Source organism: Pogoniulus pusillus, chromosome Z, assembly GCF_015220805.1.
Source record: "Pogoniulus pusillus isolate bPogPus1 chromosome Z, bPogPus1.pri, whole genome shotgun sequence".
NCBI lineage: Eukaryota > Metazoa > Chordata > Aves > Piciformes > Lybiidae > Pogoniulus > Pogoniulus pusillus.
In genome coordinates this window covers 46,341,790-46,360,152 of record NC_087309.1, presented here as the reverse complement: position 1 = coordinate 46,360,152, position 18,363 = coordinate 46,341,790, and the positions used below count along the sequence as shown (strand labels likewise).

General features: G+C 41.6%; 1 protein-coding gene across 1 annotated transcript in view; it reads right to left on the bottom strand.

Annotated features, from left to right (window-relative positions):
- Positions 1-18,037, bottom strand: part of RGS7BP (regulator of G protein signaling 7 binding protein) — a 52,497-nt gene extending 34,460 nt beyond the window's left edge. The window contains exons 1-2 of the mRNA XM_064140022.1: positions 17,357-18,037; positions 14,892-15,058 (exon numbers count right to left, since the gene is read on the bottom strand). Coding sequence (XP_063996092.1) covers positions 14,892-15,058; positions 17,357-17,515 — 326 coding nt within the window. The 5' untranslated portion in view covers positions 17,516-18,037. The remainder of the gene's footprint in view (positions 1-14,891; positions 15,059-17,356) is intronic.
- Positions 18,038-18,363: the final 326 nt, after the last annotated feature.

Genomic DNA, 18,363 nt, shown 5'->3' with positions numbered 1-18,363 from the left:
CACTTGCCTTTGTGAACTCTTTTGCCTCTTTGGAATACCCGTTTCTGCACAGGAAGCAAAGATGCCTCCAGAGTGTCTTCCTTGGGAATCCAGTATCCCATACTAGTAGCTGCATTGTTCTGCATCTTGAATGGCATAAAACATAGCAATGCTGTAGACACACTACTTTGGGTAGGTCTGCACTCAGTTACATGCCTGGACTTTGGAGCATACAGGACTTTGGGGCGCTGGTCTTCTTCAGCCTGTGTGAAGAGCACACTTCCTCTGCACACAACCTCACATTACTCAGCCTGTATACAGGGGTATGGTTGCAGCTGTCGTACTATCTCAAATTACCCATCTCTTGTTTTGTTGATGTTAAGGTTTTTTGGAGGGTGGTGTAAAATGCACATGGGCGGACAGCTCTGCTTCACTACAGCAACAGCTCCAGAACTTATGGAACTAATTTGAGGCTGCTGTATAAACAAGGCACTTTCACATATTTTGCCTCTTAAGAATTTGCCACGCTGACAAGCTTAGCAAAGTACATTTGCAATGATCTGTCTTGCCATGATAGACAGAGTTACAAAGTGTCAGCTTTTGTTTGCTCACTCAATAAATGCAGACTTGTTTTCTCCTGCCAGGAGAAAGCAGCTTTTTCAACAGCTTTGAGAACATGATTTAGTGTGACAGTATTTGAATTCTTATGCCAAATCTGCTGGCAGAAAATGTTCAGGCAGAAAGTATTCATAAGAAAGATAAGAATAGCAAGGTAAAAAATGGAACGTAAGAGATAAAAAGAACTACAATGAATAACTGTTCACATACAGAGTGTATTATTTCTCCTACAGCAAAAAAAAAAAAAAGCACAAAATTTAAATCTACAAATTTATCCAGTAAAGATAAAACAATATTCAGCTAAAAGCTATCACTTCAGTATGTCTTTGACTCTAAAATACAAATTTAAATGCCATTTAATTGACAGTACTGTAAAGATTCCACATTTGGGAATATTTATCCTAATGTTTTGTTCAGATGAGACCTTGATGCCCAGAAAACAGTTTGAAATGTTTAATTGTAAAAAAAAAAAAAAAAAAAAAAAGAAAAAAAAAAGTAGAAAAATAAAGCAAGTAGTAAAATTAGAAGATATTTTACACATTGTAATACATTTGGATTTGGCTGGAATTTTACTTGTGTACACCTGAAAGATATGAGGTCTCCCTTGGCTGGAAACCAATCTTGCAATTTACTGATGATTCTATTGACAGCAGTTACGCTTTACCTTTGGTGTTTGACATCTTCCCAGAGCAAGTCTCCATGCACCAAAGTTCATGATAAATACAAAGTGTTTTCTTAGGTGATTCTGCAGGAAGTCTGCCACTTGGAGGGACATGACAATACACAGTATCACAGTATCAAAGTATCACAGTTATCACCAAGGTTGGAAGAGAACTGATAGATCATCACGTCCAACCCTTTACCACAGATCTCAAGGCTAGACCATGGCACCAAGTGCCACTCAGCAACTGCACTGGTTCATTTCAGTGAGAGGCATGGAATCAAAATAGTTGGTGGTTTTTGTTTTTTTTTTTTTTAATTAAAGTGTTTCAGAATTTCAAGAACTAGTTAGAATTGGTAAAAGTGCTGTCAATTAACAGGCAATTTTCAGTATAAAACTTAGAACTAGAAAAAAAACCCAGAAGCAAAACCCCAGCATACATGGAGTTCTAGGAGTCCATGTTTAAAGTCTTCTTCTAATGCAAAACTTCATGATCTCATATTCTCATTTCTCTTAAGACTTATGAGCACATTGATAACACGGATTTGCAAGATGCAGTAAGAATCAGATGTATTTTCTCAAAGCAATATAACCAAAGTTGTGCAGAGCCAAGGTAAGCAGAGCGTCTAACACTGAACACTGTAGCCATGTGGGATTTCCTAATCAAATGCTATTTAAGAAAATTATCAGGAAAAAAAGCACTTGAAACTCATGATTAACTTCTCAGCTCTGGAACCAGCTATGTTTCAGCAAAGATCTAGAGAAGAAAATTAGTGAAATATGCTTGTGAGACAGTTTTGAAAGCACTAGGTTGAAAGGGGACAGAATGGCACTCTTCTCAACCATCTTGGTGCAAATGCAACTTCTCATGACATCTGAGAAGTTAGGCAGGAGCTCAGAGTAGTTTTTTAGCCATCAAATAAAATTTTTTTATTTAAACTTCTGAAGGAAACAGAATTTCTCTCAGAAATAGTCTGGTGGACAGCACGTTATCCATGGGAAAGCAATATGCCCTTCTAGCCAACAAGGCCAATGGCATGCTGGAGTGCATTAAGAAAAGTTTGTTCAGCAGCTCTGGGGGTTGTTTTGTCTTGAGGAAGCTGAAATGGAACCTTACACACCTATAAGTATCTGTGGGGTGAGTGTCAAGTCGAAGGTGATAGTCTCTTTTTGGTGGTGATGTCCAATGATAGGACACAGGAGTTTGCAGCTCAACATGAGGAGACACTTTGTGGTGGAACAGGCTGCTCAGAGAGGTTGTGGTCTCTTTCTCTGGAGACATTCAAAACCCACCTGACTGCATTCCTGTGTGGCCCGCCCTACATGATCCTGCTTTGGCAGGGAGACTGGATTAGATGATCTCGAGAGGTCCCTTCTAAACCCCTATCATTCTGTGAAATACCAAAACCTAAGAATTATTTTGGATTGGTGCAGTGTTAATTTTCAACCATGTAGGCTTCTCTGGTAATCCTAATTTTTGTTGGCATCAGGTCACCAGTGTCATGGAGGGCCTGTAGGCCTGAACAGAGGCTTCTTTATGCCCCTACATGCCTGGACATGTTTTTCTGCCAAGACCCCTGGTAGTAAACAGGTTGTGTAACACATACACCCCCAGCTCGTGTTCCCCTGGGGCGTGCCCATGTGATCCCCATATTTGGGAGAGTCCAGGCAGGAGCCTCCTGCCTATTGTGGTGGGGTTTGGCTTACTGCCAACTTGACTGGTCATTCTGGTGGCCAAAGGGCACATTAATCTCAGCCCACAGTCACAGTATCACAGTATCACAGTATCATCAGGGTTGGAAGAGACCTCACAGATCATCAAGTCCAACCCTTTACCACAGAGCTCAAGGCTAGACCATGGCACCAAGTGCCACATCCAACCTTGCCTTGAACAGCCCCAGGGACGGCGACTCCACCACCTCCCCGGGCAGCCCATTCCAGTATCCAATGACTCTCTCAGTGAAGAACTTTCTCCTCACCTCGAGCCTAAATCTCCCCTGGCACAGCCTGAGGCTGTGTCCTCTTGTTCTAGTGCTGGCCATCTGAGAGAAGAGAGCAACCTCTTCCTGGCCACAACCACTCCTCAGGTAGTTGTAGACAGCAATAAGGTCACCCCTGAGCCTCCTCTTCTCCAGGCTAAACAATCCCAGCTCCCTCAGCCTCTCCTCACAGGGCTTGTGCTCAAGGCCTCTCACCAGCCTCGTCGCCCTTCTCTGGACACGCTCAAGCATCTCGATGTCCCTTTTAAACTGAGGGGCCCAGAACTGGACACAGTACTCAAGGTGTGTCTAAGCAGTGCAGAGTACAGGGGCAGAATGACCTCCCTGCTCCTGCTGACCACACCATTCCTGATGCAGGCCAGGATGCCACTGGCTCTCTTGGCCACCTGGGCACACTGCTGACTCAAAAGTCCATAAAGAGGGATGCACAGGAGAACCACGTGTTCAGTTCAGCTCAGCTCAGCTGTCTGACCCACCTGCAAGATCAGACTCAGCTCTGACCTTCACCTGAAACGCTCAGCCGCTCATACTCACATGCTCGGAAGCCACAGCATAGCTCCGATGCTCTCTGATGCACAGACCTCATTCAAGCCTGCACGCATATATATATAAGGAGCCGATAGCCTCCTAAACCAGCACCAGCTGTGCATATCTGCAAGCTGATCTTGCTTTATCTACGGAGCTCAGACTCCCAGCAGCCTACCATACTTTGCATACCTGCTGCTTTTGTCTGGAGAGAACCAGGAAGCAGACTTCTGGATTGTCTGCACACACACACACACGGCCTGAACCCATGTGAGAATGGTGCCAAGAGCCAGCACGGACATTCTTCTCCTGTTCCTGGAATTCTGCCAGCTGATGATCCCTGGACATGGCATCCAGAAGAAAGCAGCTGCATCGAGGCAGAGATCATCCCACGCCAGGAGAACAAAAGGTTAGAAAAACCTATTACCCCAGAGACCGGGAAGATTTATCATCTCCCCTCAAGCCGGGAAGATTCCAGCATCCAAGGGTCCACGGGCAAAGATCCCCTGAAGTCCGGACATTGGGCACAGGCTGTGACACAGCCCTGGGAGGGTGATTAATAATTAACAGCAAGACTTATAAATAAAGCTTTAATTTCTCTGTAATATAAGTTACCTCTGCCTTACAGCAGAAAGAGTTCCAGCCCCCCTGCTGGGCAAATAGCATAAGCTCCCAAGCAGCACTAAGCCAAAGGGAAATTCCTCTCTCTGTTTATAGTTGAATGTTTTGCCAGTTATTGACCAAATCCCTGTATATATTCTGTCCTAATTGTTTTCATAATCTTGCACAGAACTAAGTTTTAATACACAGTGGTTGGGGGTGGCGAGAGTTCATAAATATTAATTTTAATAAATTATATTTTATATAAATTTTGTATTGCCTCAAATTAATTTCTCACCTCCGCCAAATAGGCGTAGGTACAGAAATTCCCCTCTGCAACAACCAGAACAAAATTGAAGATTAGATCCACTTTTAAATCTTACTCCACTCTTAAGCTTAGTTCTAAATTCCCTTTTAAATATCTAAAGTCAGTGTCACTGATTTTTTTTCTCAGGAAGAGTTTATTAACTGATTCAATTGTGACATTCCAAGACACATTGTTACTGTTTAGGGCCTAAAATTATAAAATGCTAAGATTAAAAATCTATTTTAAAAGAAAGAATTTAGCAAAAATGGTATGATAAAAATGAGATCTTCATTTAGAAAACACTGTAACAATGATACAATTGTGTGCAGGAATATTGTGCTGTCTTTTGCAAGACTGAAATATGATGTAAAAGCATTAAATAATATAAGAAGTATTTTTCAGAGATAAGAAGTACTGGTACACCTACTTAGTAAGTGATTCACCTAAAACATCAGCCACAGGTTCACATTTAGATGAATGAAAGTGAATGAATGATTTTCACTATTTCTCCGAAACAGTAAAGAAAGATTAGAAACATTAATTACTCATCAATCATGCTTATTACAATAATGCTTTTGATCTAAAAGTCCGTAGATGCCAGTGGGCTTGTTATAATTACATTCAGGTCTGTGCCCTGAAGAGTTTCTACACAGTTAACATTACAGCATTAAAAGTGATATTGCTTTCACTACTGTTTGGAGATGGGCTATTAGGGAAAGATAGGCAAGAAACAGGAACACTGAAGAAAAAGGATGATAAAAGAGAAGAGGGTATGAGAGAATTTAGACAGGCAAAGGTACAGCAACTGCCAAAAATAAGTCTACATTTAAGTTTTGTAGGCTTGTCAAAATCCCCACAGCTCCCATTTAAGCTTTGTAAGCTTGTCAAAATCCCCACAGCTTCTGCTAATAGCTGGATCCTCCTGCTGATTACTCCCCAAGATAACTGCTTTTTATGTCCAACAGTAATAGCAGTTATTCTGAAGGAAGGATAAAGTGGGTTAGGAGAAGGGCATGAATTTTGGAGAATGCTTGCAGAAGCACTGAACTGTCTGAACAAGGTCAGTTCTGATGCAGCAGCATTTTTAAAGGGATTTTGCCAAGGTAATTCAGTCCCCAAATCTCTCTATGTATGTTGCTTTCCTCTGCTTCAGTTTCTGATGTAAAAGGTTTGTGTATCTCAAAATAGAAGTGCAAAACAGAGTAGGTATTTCAACTACTGTCACAGATAACTAAGTTTACCAATGGCTGGAATAGTATTCCTGAGGTAGATTTTGAGAAACAAACACCCTGGAATCTAACTACAGTGCCTTAAAAAAGGCAACAACTTATGTTTTGGTATCTGATCCCTGGCTAGAGTTTGTAATCCAGAATGGGGTGATGAATGTAGAAGGCATGAAAAAATGGAAGCCAAACCAACCTAAACCTGCAGCCTACTCCAACCTAGGAATGGTGTAGATGATTTACACATTGCTCATTGAAGATGCAGAATCCTGAACAATTGTCAGTACTTACGAGTTCTGAATCTCTACTTAAAACACAATAAAAATCATGGGAGCAGAGACTAGAACACAAGTTCTCCTCACCATCAAGAAAAGTTCCTTAGCAGTCTTCCATGATTTCCTGCACCAGCACTGCTAACCTCTACACCATTTTGGTCCCACGTGCACAGTACTCTTTCGAGGTCAGATGACGGCGCTGTGCCTCCTGCAGTTACCTTACAGCTTCAGGTCATTTTGTAGAGGAAATGCTACATTGCTATATGCCTGCCAAGAATATGGCTATTTGTGATAAACCTGGAGCACGAGGCAGAGCCCCTGACTGTCAGGCTAGGACATAGCTTCTCTTTTGTGAGAGGACTCTTCACATAAGTGGCAGGCTTACTCAGCATGTGCAGTCATTAAGTGTCTCAGCAGTGGTAGCTGCTGCACTGGAAAGTGCTGTGAATGTGCCCATTGAGTATGCGATGGAATTAAGCAGCAAATAAACGATGAACAAAGATGATGTCTATTCTGCTTCTAGCTTCCACTTTCCCATGACTACAATCAGGGCATTTTTCTGGGAGGCAGGTGCAAGTGGTCTAGAAGTTAAGTAGGTTCATCTTCCGCTTTGGTTTAAGATCGTAGGCAGGTGCCACTGCGCTTTGTTAAGGAGTCTAAAAGGGACAGTGTCTGATAAGCTCTGAGGATGCTCTGAAAACAACTATTGGGTCAAGCTCATCAAAGCTTGGAGAAGTTAGAATGCCTCACCTTTACCTGCTGATTACAAGGTGCTCTTGCACTTTGTCAAAGCTAAGTTACACCATGTCACTGCAGATGTAGAACGTCCAGGTGTCTCAGAATTGCTATTTTGGACAGAGAGAAGTAAATGCTAAATTCAATTCTAGGAATGTTTGCCCTTTACTGAATCCAGCCTCCAGTTAAGAAAGACAGATCTATAAAGGGAGACAGTAATACCTTCCACCGTTAAGTCCTAATTGCCTATTAGAACACGCTTCCAAAGACAAAGGTACAAAGGAAAAGTGAGTCTGTAGAGGTTAGCTATTTTGAGAGCCCCAGCTTTAGTAAGTAACCTTGTTTTCTCCTCGCATTATTTGCTGTCTGAATTTGTCTGTCAGAACTGGAGGTATCTTCTCACCTTGAAACTTCAATTGAGTATTGAGATTTTATTCTCAACAGAACCTTATTTAACTCAGCTCCACAGAAAATGGTCTTAGCTTTTCAGTGTCCTTTTCCATTATTTTAGATGCACATGGCTTGCATAGAGAACTTTCTGCAAAGGAATCTAGTGACTGCTCCTTACCCTCTTGAAAAAGGAGTAAACTATGGTGTACTTACTGCACCACTATGCACTTGTTTGTCCAGAAAGTTCACGAAATACCCATATCTGAACTTCTGAACACTCCCATGTAGATTAACTTCCATTAGTCAGAAGCGAGATTTAAATGGGATTTGAGTAATGGGAACAGGTGCAGTGTCTGATGCCCCATACTAACTCTAGAATCACTTTAGTGAAGACACTGCAAGTTTAAGGTATTCCAAAGAAGCCCTAGAATGTGAGCTGCTCAAAATCACACATATTAAAAAAAAAAACACCCCACAAAAAAAACCCAAACAAACAAAACCAACCAAACAAACAAACAGATTTAAGCAGGTTACAGTAAATGTTTATAGAAGTTGACTATAAGTGCTGAGGGAAAATGGGACTTTACATCACAGGGCTAAGGCCACATGGCAATAATTTCACACCAGAGTTGGTTAAGTATGATAACAGGCATGTCCTGATGGAAAGCAGCTATATGGAGAAAGACTTTGGACTCCTAGTAGACAGCAGGTTATCCACGGGGTAACAATATGCCTTTGTGCCAAGAAGACCAATGGCATCCTGGGTTGCATTAGAAGTGTGTTCAGTGGATCTAAGAAAGGTTCTTTCCTCTCTACTTTGCTCTGGTAAGACCACACCTGGAATACAGTTTCGGGCTCCCCAGCTGAAAAGAGGCAGGGATCTGGTGGAGACAGTCCAATGGAGAGCTATGGGAATGATTGTGGGACTTGAACGCATTTCCTATGAAGAAAAACTGACAGACTGGGGGCTGTTTAGTCTTGACAAGAGAAGGCTAAGATGGGATCGCATAAACATCCACAAATATCTCAGGGGTGGTTCACGTTGGTAGTGATGGTCTCCTTTTGGTGGTTCCCAGTGATAAGACAAGGCACAACGGCTACATGGTAAAACACAGGAGTTTGGAGCTCAACAAGAGGAGGCACTTCCCTCTGGTGAGGGTGTCAGAGCACTGGAACAGACTGTCCAGAGAGGTTGTGGAGCATCTTTCTCTGGAGACTTTCAAAACCCACCTGGATGTGTTCCTATGCAACCTGCCGTAAGTGATCCTGCTTTGGCAGGGGTAGTTGGACTAGATGATCTCTAGAGATCCCTCCTAACCCCAAATTTTCTGTGATTCTGTGAATAGTTGGACCTGATGATCTTTAAAGTCTTTTCCAAGCAAAACAATTCTACAATTCTATGATAAGAATGCTCACAAATGAACCTGCTCCAGATTGTGAAATCTCTTCATTGGATGGAGACAAAGATCTCTCTGACTTTTCTCATTTCAGCAGTCCCAGTATAACGGTGTTGATGTGTGCAGAGAATACTGCTTACTTTCTTTGTTCTCTTACATGACATCCCATTATTTTTAATATTTAATCATACTTTCATCAGGCCACATTCTGGTTAGCATGTTGCAACCTCTGTGAAGAACTTATCTTATTCTTTACTTTTGTCTGGCTAATGAAACAATGCTGACTGTAAATGAGGTAGGATACAGGAGCACTGCCTGTAATTCAGAACTCTAGGGACCAAGACTAATATTCTTTACACCTCTGACACATACATTTAAAGGAGTACAATAACAGAGACTGTAAAGATAGCTAGGGAGGACAAAAGATCTCCATACATACTGCATGACTGGTTGGTATCTAGCTTGGGCAGAACTTGTTTGTTTCTTTATCTGCTGGCATTACCTTAGTTATGATTCCTGATTATAAAAATTCTTCCCTGTTGAGCTAAGTGTTGCTACATTTTGTTTCTGCTTGGCTATACTGCCTGCCAGCAGTGCTTTATTTAACATCTGAAGTTACACCATTAAAACTGTCTGTTACGTCTGTCTTAATGCAGCTTTCCTTAAGTTGTAAGCCTCAATTCTCATCTTCTGCTGTTTCGTAAAGTATTTTGGAGCAGGCTCCTTGTTTTGTTGTATCCTTTAGAAAGCAGATGATCTTGTGTCATAATCTGGGGAAAATGCAGACAGTTTAACAACAATTTCAACACACCTGAGTGTCAATAGAATGTTTTAACTCCACCTTAGGAACTGATTTAATATTAACTAGGTCTGAGAAATTACCCTCTGCTTCTTATTGAAAACATGTAATCTACTGCAGATGACAAAACAAAAGCAGAAATCACTTAAGAGTACATACTTAAAGCAACACTATGATTATGCTTGTGTGCACTAAAATAAAGCCAAAAATGCAACCATGACACAATTTTTAAGTCTGCCTTCTTAACTTTTCCTAAATTCAGGCAAAGTTGCATTAACAATTGATTTATATAAACAACAGATGCACCTCAGTGTCAAATAAAGATAGTTTATTTTTTTATTTTTCCAACCAGAAGATTTACAGGGACTTGTGTCAAGCCAGAAGGAACATCTAGAACTAATCTAGTCCAACTTTCCTGCTCCAAGCAGTGTCAGCTAGAGGTTCCTAAAGACCATGCCAAGTTGAGTTTCGATTATCTCCAAGGAATGAAGACTCCACGACCTCCCAGGGCACCTGTTACAATATATTAGTTGCCTCATAGTAAAAAATAGGTTTTAAAAATGTTTGTATTAGCTTTTCAGTGCTTCAGTATGTGCCTGCTGTCTTATCACTGGATACCACTGAGAAAAGGCTGTCTGCTTCTTTACAGTATCTCATCAGGTATTTTTTTACACACTTTGGTAAGATTCTCTTCCAAACTTTCTCTTCTCCAGCCTCTCCTTGTTTATCAGGTGTCTCATGTTCTTCATCATATTCATGGCCATTGACTAGACCTAATCTGATATGTCCCTTTCTTTCCTGCTAGGGAGCCCTGAACAGGACAAAGTACTAAGAATATGACCTCAACAGCAGAGTAGAAGAGAAGGATCAATTCCTTCAGCTTGCTGGCAGCATGAGAAGCTTGTTGGCCCAATTTACCACATGGGCACTGTTTCGGCTCATGTTCAGCTTGGGGTTCACCAGAATCCCACAAGTTGGGTCTATATATCTGCTTTCCAGATAGCTGCCTCCCAGCCTGCACCAGTGCAGGGGTTTACTCCTTAGATTCAGGACCTTGCAACACCAGTCTGAGTAACAGAGGATGATCATTTTCAAAGCTGTGTTCACACAGATGCACACTGCAGTGCATCCCTGAGCTCCTCACATAAGTTTCATTTTGTGCACAAAAACCTAGCCACTGTTGACATTATATCAGACTGTCACAGAGATACTGCCAGTTCTACTTTCAGTGTGCCAAGTGCACACAGAAGTACTTGCATTATGTAAGCACATCAAGTGCTTGAGAAAATGAAAGGGACATTTACCAAAAATGTGTACAGTTGTGCAGACTTGTATCTGAAAATACAGTTCTATTTTCATTCATATCCCACACTTCGTGTACTTCACCAATAAAGTTGGCTCTCATTTTGATGACTTCTAAAATACCACTACTCTTTATCATCCCATTAAGCAAACTTCTTTCAAAAAAGAGGTTTGCACTTTCCCCCATCTTCCTATTATTACAAGTATTTTTACTTTCATTCTAACTCACTTGCTACTTGATTTTCTCCAGTTTTGAATATATGTCACACTGCAAGGGTGCGCAATATAATTAATTTGAGATATTTGATATCTGATAAATTAATATAGCAGAAAATGTAATTAAAGGATCAAACTTTACTCACTTTTTTTCAGGTGACAATTCATTGAAAATTACTAAGCATTTCTAGCTTGAGTGTGATAGCAGGAATGACCTGAAGTCCTCATAAAACCAACACTGAAAGAACAGTTTACTCTCATTTGCATTTCGAGAGATCAATTGGAATTAGCATGTTTCAATTTAAACTGTTGTTATTTCTAATCTTTATTCCCTGAAAGCCATGATAGTATTGGTAAACTGAAACAGGAATCTGCTGTTTCAATAAAATTTCACCTACTTCTACAATAAAAATACCTAAGAAAGCAAATGTGACAATTCAGACTGGCAAAAAGAAAGCTCTGGGAAAACCTTATAGCAGCCTTCCAATACTTGAAAGGGTCTTAAAAGAAAGCCAGAAAGGGTCTTTTTACAAGGGCTTATAGTGAATGGATGAGAGGAAATGGACTGAAGATTAAGGAGAGTAAATTTAGACTTCATATTAGAAATAAATTCTTTACAGTAAGGGTGGTGAGACACTGGCACAGGTTGCCCAGGTAGGTCGTTCACCTTGCAGGTGTCCAGGCTAGGTTAGATAAGGATCCTGGTCTAATGGAAGGTGGCACAAGCGTTGGAAATAGATGATCTTTAAGGTCCCTTCCAACCTGAACCATTCTATGAATCTATGAGTCTACAAAATTAGGAAGATGTAATAGTGTAATAGCTATGAGGCCCTGATAAGTTGGCAATTGTATCTGAGATTTCCTTTTTAAACAGTATTTTTTTAAAACTCACTGCAGTGTAAAGATGTCATTATTCGCCCTCAGAATGTTCCAAATAGAAGACCTTCATATTTAGATAAGTCTTGAAATTTTCTGTATGATCTCATATTTATCTGATGCAAACACTTCAAATGCAGCCTTTGGCTCATGAAACCCCTAAACTACTGACTGCTGGGCAGTGGGAATAATACTAGGGGGAAGTCATCATTCTGTGAATAGCCTGCAGTTTATGTGCTTTTATATGAAATATCTGCTATAAGCAGTTGTCAGATTTGAGCTAGCTGGGGTGATAGGGTCTAATCCAGTGCAGAACTCCTAAGGTTTTAAATTTCCTTGCTACTTCCATCTTTGTCATCATCTCTTTTGTTTTTCTTTTTCCTAGTTTTTAAGTGTAGCTTTCATTTCCCCATTTGCTTTTGCTGGCCTATCAGTAGGTATTTTTTCCTACAGTTACACTGGCAGGCTTCTCTTTTTCGCTCATATTACACCACTCTTCTACTTTACTGTCCAAACATCTAATATCCCAGAATTGTTATGCTCATGACCAAAGTTTTTTCCATCTCCTGAGGAAAAAAAAAATCCTGTTCAGTTCTTAAGGTCTTATATTCACCTCAGCATTTCTTTCCCTTCCCAGTTTCCAAATTTTATTTCAGAGCTGCTTTTCTCAGTAGCTCTGGAGGATCTCTTCTTAACTTTCCCTACAGGTCTTAGCACCTTTTCTCTCTGCTACTTTCCCTGGTCTTGTAGAACTAGTGATTTTGGAAGGGAAGTAGGTGCCTCTTCTGGTTCTCTGGATCAGGAGAGACTTTAAGAGTCTCAAATCCTGAAATACTCAAACACGAAGCATAAAATGAAGCTGTGAATTTTCCAAGGAAGAAATCAGCAGAAACAAGATTAATGTTCTTAATGTTGTCTTAGATAGTGATGCCAGCTTCCTGAATGAAAGTGCCCTGCAAGAGCTCAGGTCACTTTCACTAAATGAACACTGCTGATGATCTTAAGTAACACAACATTGGTGTGTAAAGAAATTTTACAGTCTGGTAACATAATTAGTTAGTTGCTATTATTTTCTCTGGGTGGGAAAGCTTCTTCTAATAAGTTTACAACGATGGACTTGGTTGTGCTTCCCAGAAGTTTGTACATCGGAGGCAGAGCACCAAACTAAATGAGCCTTTGTTTCATCTGCAGACTACCAGTAGTTTCTGAGCAATAAACTACCCTCAAGACTATCTAATAATGAGGATGACTTAATACATTTCTATCCCTAAGTTTTTTTCTTTATGTTACTTCTTTCTAACAGTTTATGCTCCCATTCTCATGCCATATGCAATATATCACTCTTCCTGATGAATTAAAGACTGAACTTTGAAGAGTACTTATTACTCCTCTCTTTCTGTTTTCTTTACTAAACGGAATCATTGATGCACACCTTCATCTTCCATCTTTCCTCACAGATACACCAAGCAAATTAAGTTGTCTCGCATGGCTTTCCTCAGCTGTAGGAGTGTGGGGATGTGAAGCACATCTTGTAAAATGTCTGTCAAACCAAACAAGCAGTTTCCAGAGTGTTTCTAACACATATCAGTTGTTACAGATATCACATTATTATCACAGTTATTTAAAACAGTTTTAGATTAGCTAAATGTCAATCTCACAGCAACTGCACAACCTTCACGACATCTTTGTGTATATGACAGACACCCAGCTGTGATATGAGTATTTAAAATAATTTCATGCTTCTAAGTAAGCATGTATCAATGGATTTCTTTACAGTGAAAAAACAATTAAACCCCCCTCAGTTTAGGTTCTGATATTTGGATGTATTATTTTGTTTTGCATTAGTCTCCCTTTTTGACTCTGAAAGTGCACAAGATAAATTTCACTCCTGTTTGCTTCCACATTTTCAGTTGACTCCTTAAAAAAAACTGTATCTCCTGGTTGGTTTGTTTGCTCATTTTAATTCTCACAGGCTTTGGAGTAACTTAAAAGCATGTACTTTGAGGAATAAATCAGAGGTCAAAATGTCAACTTGCACAAAATCAGCTCTGAGAATGCTGACAGTTCTACAAAAGTGACCAGCCAGTGTTTATTTCTGTTCAGTTTGTGTAGTCTTCTCTCACACATTAAACTTATGTCATATTTCTCATCCCTTTAACGTATATGAAAGAACATCAATACAGCTTAGGTGCAGAGTAAAATAAAAAGAAAAATTCCACTGGTACACAACAGTTTATGGTGCATAAAAGCAAGTGCAAAAGTTACAATGAAGTATAGTCAGAGAGACATGATTTAAGAGGTACATGTGATAATACAAACGCCCTTGTCACCATACTGTGAGGAATCCACAGTTACATTTTAAATAAGCAGCTGAATTCCCATTTTATAATACACAGACACTGCTGGTTTGTCTTGTACTGAGACACAGTCTGTCACCATGGAAAGAAATGTAAATAATATAATATCAAATAAGTGAAAAATTTATACACTGGTATATCGTCAGTCCTTATTTCAACACAAATTAGGATTTTAAAACATGTAGCATATAAACACAGGTTTTCACAACAGCACTTGTATTCCACTCTCTTTTACCTAATTATTCGTTCACATAATTTTGTTAAGTTTCTAGCTGAGCTGAACTCGTCTTTAACTATTCAATTAGGTATGCCCAGCAAAAGACTGGGCAGAAGCTACTGCTGTTTCGCACCTGAAAGGCAAGCCTGTCTAGAGATAGAGTAAAATCCTGTCCACCTTACATAAAAGCATCCAATGTAATCAGTAGAACACCATCTTGCAAACGGCACCAGGGTTTGACCTAAATTGCACTATCACAAGGTTATGAGCATTTGGCAGAAGTCATGGTACGACATTTCTATGCCTAACACTGAAAAAAAAGTTAATGGTTTTGCTGAAAGTTTCCATAGTGTAGTATTTAGCAAAGAGGTGCATATGAGCACGGCTTTAATTAAACAAAAAATGTGTTCCTACCCAGAAATTGCTGCTAACTTTTGATGAGCCTGATAGGCCATCTCACATCCTTGGGTTCGAGTTTTGTGCATTTCTGCATGCAGTGATGGACAGGTGACTGAGACATCCCCAATGGAAATTACGAGCTCCCGATATAGAGCCACTTGTGTATTGAACTCCTGGACAAGCTGAAAAATAGAGAAGATTTACTTACATGAGAAGTTTAACTACACCAATAAAAACAATCAAGTTATGTAAAAACCATGCCAAATCCAGGGCTTATTTCTGCTGCTCCAGATTTCATGGCATACATAATCAAGTGCCCAATATTTAGTAAATTACTAGGGTACATGTAGCAGCTGCCTCTTCTGGGAGCTATAAATGTTCATTTCCAGAAAACAAGTGTCTCTGCTTCTAATCTCTGAAAATCTTTGAGCTGTTAGTCTTAAATATTAAGCAAAAAAAAAAAAAAAACCAACAAAAACCAAACCAACAAACAAAACCAACAGAAAAGCAAAACTCAACAAAAACCAAAACCACAAAAAAAAAATCCCACAAACAGCTGTTTCACTAATAGGATATTTTTTGCTATCATAAAAGACGAAAATATCTCCAAATTCCTGATTAACAGAACATTTTGAGATTGGAATGCAGCACTTGCTTTTACACTTTTGGATTTATTAATTAATTTTGTAAATTATTTCTGTTCTGTCATTGGCCTCTAACCCAAATTTCAGATTTAAAAATTATTTAACGTTACTGGTTGAGAAGATGCATAAGACAGGCACCTTCCAGTTAGGGTTCTATAAAGGACTTTTTCCAATACATGTATATGAAAACCAGTAAATAATACATTATAAACCAGAAAATAATATAACACAAACAAACCAGGAAATACACAATTCATGTACCCCACTGTAACTCCTCCATGCAATTAAGAATTCATATCAGGACCCTTCTTCTGGTCATGCTTTCTTACATTTCCTTGAGTAGGAGTAGCAAACATGTTTCTTTGCTTTGGGAGCAGCAAAACAATCCCAGCGTGTTCCAGTACTTCTGCCCTTTCTCACCCCCAATGCGCAAACAAAACCAAACCCACACACAAAGTCCTAGGCACCGTATTTGCTAAACTTGGCTTCATCTCTCTCAGTCTGTTGCTTAAGAGAATGCATGAGAGCAGTAGAGAAAGAAATTATTTGTACTACATTGTATCACAGTCTAAGTATCTGCATTAAGGGGAAAAGCGCCTCATCTTGCAACTGGTATTTAGTTACGCCAGACAAGGTAAGTCAGTTCTCACAGCTCTCATCTAAACTAAGCACATATTCAGCCAAGGAAAACAAAAACTACACCAATGTCACACCACTGACACAGAGAACAGGACAAAAAACAACACTTTTATCTCCTCAATCTTTCTACATCATGACAGCTCATCTGTAATCATGTTTTATTTCTAATCAATGAATTCTAGACAGCTAGCACTTCTTTTTAACTAACCACATCAGGGTGCTTGGTTTGAAAAAGAAGGCAGGATCCAGCAGAATCCATTTCTTCGGTGTATTTATAGAGCTACTATAGCAGCTTTTTTTGCTCAGTGCACTGATAGTTGCTCCCGATTTAAGTATCAAAAGTGAGCATCTGCCATCACAATTTGCTTTCAGAGGAAAAAATAAATCCTGTTTAGAGGAAAAAAAACTGACAGAGTCCTGCAGAACAGAAGTATCAAGTACATTTCCAATTCACTGGATCCAGATATTTCAAGTGAAGTAGCAACAACTTAATCTATTTTCTACTTCTGTCATGGGTTAGAACAGCAATTCTGGGGCCAAAGGTCCAGCTGGCTGTAGCTTAAGGAGACAGATACGAGGGTATATAGCACTGACCTGTAGAAGAGCATCAGGAGCCAAGCATTTTGAATGTGAATAGAGAAAATATCATATAATAATATGACAATCCAAAATTAACATCGACTGAAAGGGCTTTATCTGAGGTTTTACTATTGCAACCTGCTACTCTGGGGAGACTGAAAACAGGTACCGCGTACGTCACGAACTTTGGGAGGATTTTAGGGCGAGAATGCAGTTGCTGCACGAGAGCAAACAGAGAGTACAACGATACAGTGGAGGCCACTATTTCTTTACCTATTTAGGCTCCAGGGGGCACGATCTAGGGACAGATTTGACCGGGTCTAGCAAAGCACAGCGGCACGTGTTGAGGCGAGGGTTCCGGTGGGACCTGGCGCCCCACTCCTGTCCCGCAGCGCCCAACCCGCTCCTCGGGGGTGTCATTTCCCCTCCCCTCTCTTGCTTTCGAATCGTCAAAAGTCAGGCTACGGGGCAGCATCCCTGTTAGGGACTGCAGTTTTAAAAATAGTGCAACTGCACGTGATAGGAATAGGCAAGCCGACGGGAGGAGCTGCACGGTCGCCGGCGACCAGAACACTCGGGAAAGACAAGAACTGAAGCAAGCCCGTTCACGGTACTCACCATCTTGCAGTCATCCAGGACTCTTTGGGTCTGGTAGGCGCTATCGGAGTCGCTACCCCGGCGCTCGCTGTCGCGGCCGTGCGGCGAGGTCTTGATGCCCTGGAAGATGGAGGCGGCGGAGCGGGGGCGCTTTCTGCGCCCGCTCGGTGCAGCGCTCATGCACACGCATCCGCCGCGCGGAGCCGCCCGCCGCGCGGAGCTCCGCGGGCGCGGGCAGCACCTTCTCCCGCCGCCACCCAGGGGGGCTGCGGACCCACGCCACTCGTTGCCTCGGCCGGCCGGGACCGCGCTTCTCAAGGCAGCGAGCGCGGCCGCTGTGGGCGATAGCCCGGCGCTTGCGGGAGAGCCTGAGGAGCGCCCTGCAGCATCGCCTTCACTACCGCGGGGAGAGGCGGAGGGGCTGGCGCTTTCTGTCCTTCAGCAGCATGTCAGTCCCTGCAGAACCACCCTACCGGTAACATGTTCTGCCGTCCTCCTTCCAGCAGCCGGCCGGGGCGCGAGCACCGCCGTGCCCGGCGGGGAAGGGTTCCCATCCAGCGGCCGCCAAAACCTGCCTGGTGCTCCTGGCGAGGGAGCCCGCCCCGCCACGGCCCGTCTCGCCGGGAGCCGTTCAGAAGTGCCGGTGGAGCCGCGACGGGCTGACGCCGTCAAGAGCGCACCGCCCTCACAGGGCGGGGAGCGCGGGAGGCAGCCGCCCCGCCCGGCCTTCGCCTCCCCGCTGAGTCCGGCCGCGGGAGGCGGGTCAACGTCGGGGCCCAGAGTCTGCGCTTCGGGTGGTTGCTGGTTCCTTCACCTGCGGACCTTAGCTCATCGGCTGTCCAGCTGTGGCCGCGGCCGTTACTAATCTTCGAGAAGTTTACTTGGAAAATAGTTTTATATTTAACAAAGATTCGGTTCCCAGCTCAAATTTTATTTCTTCTGTAAAAAAACCAATATGTTGTTTTGGGGCTCTGAGAGAGTGATGCAGCTACACTGTTGGCTGCATTTGTCCATTGCAGAAAAGACTA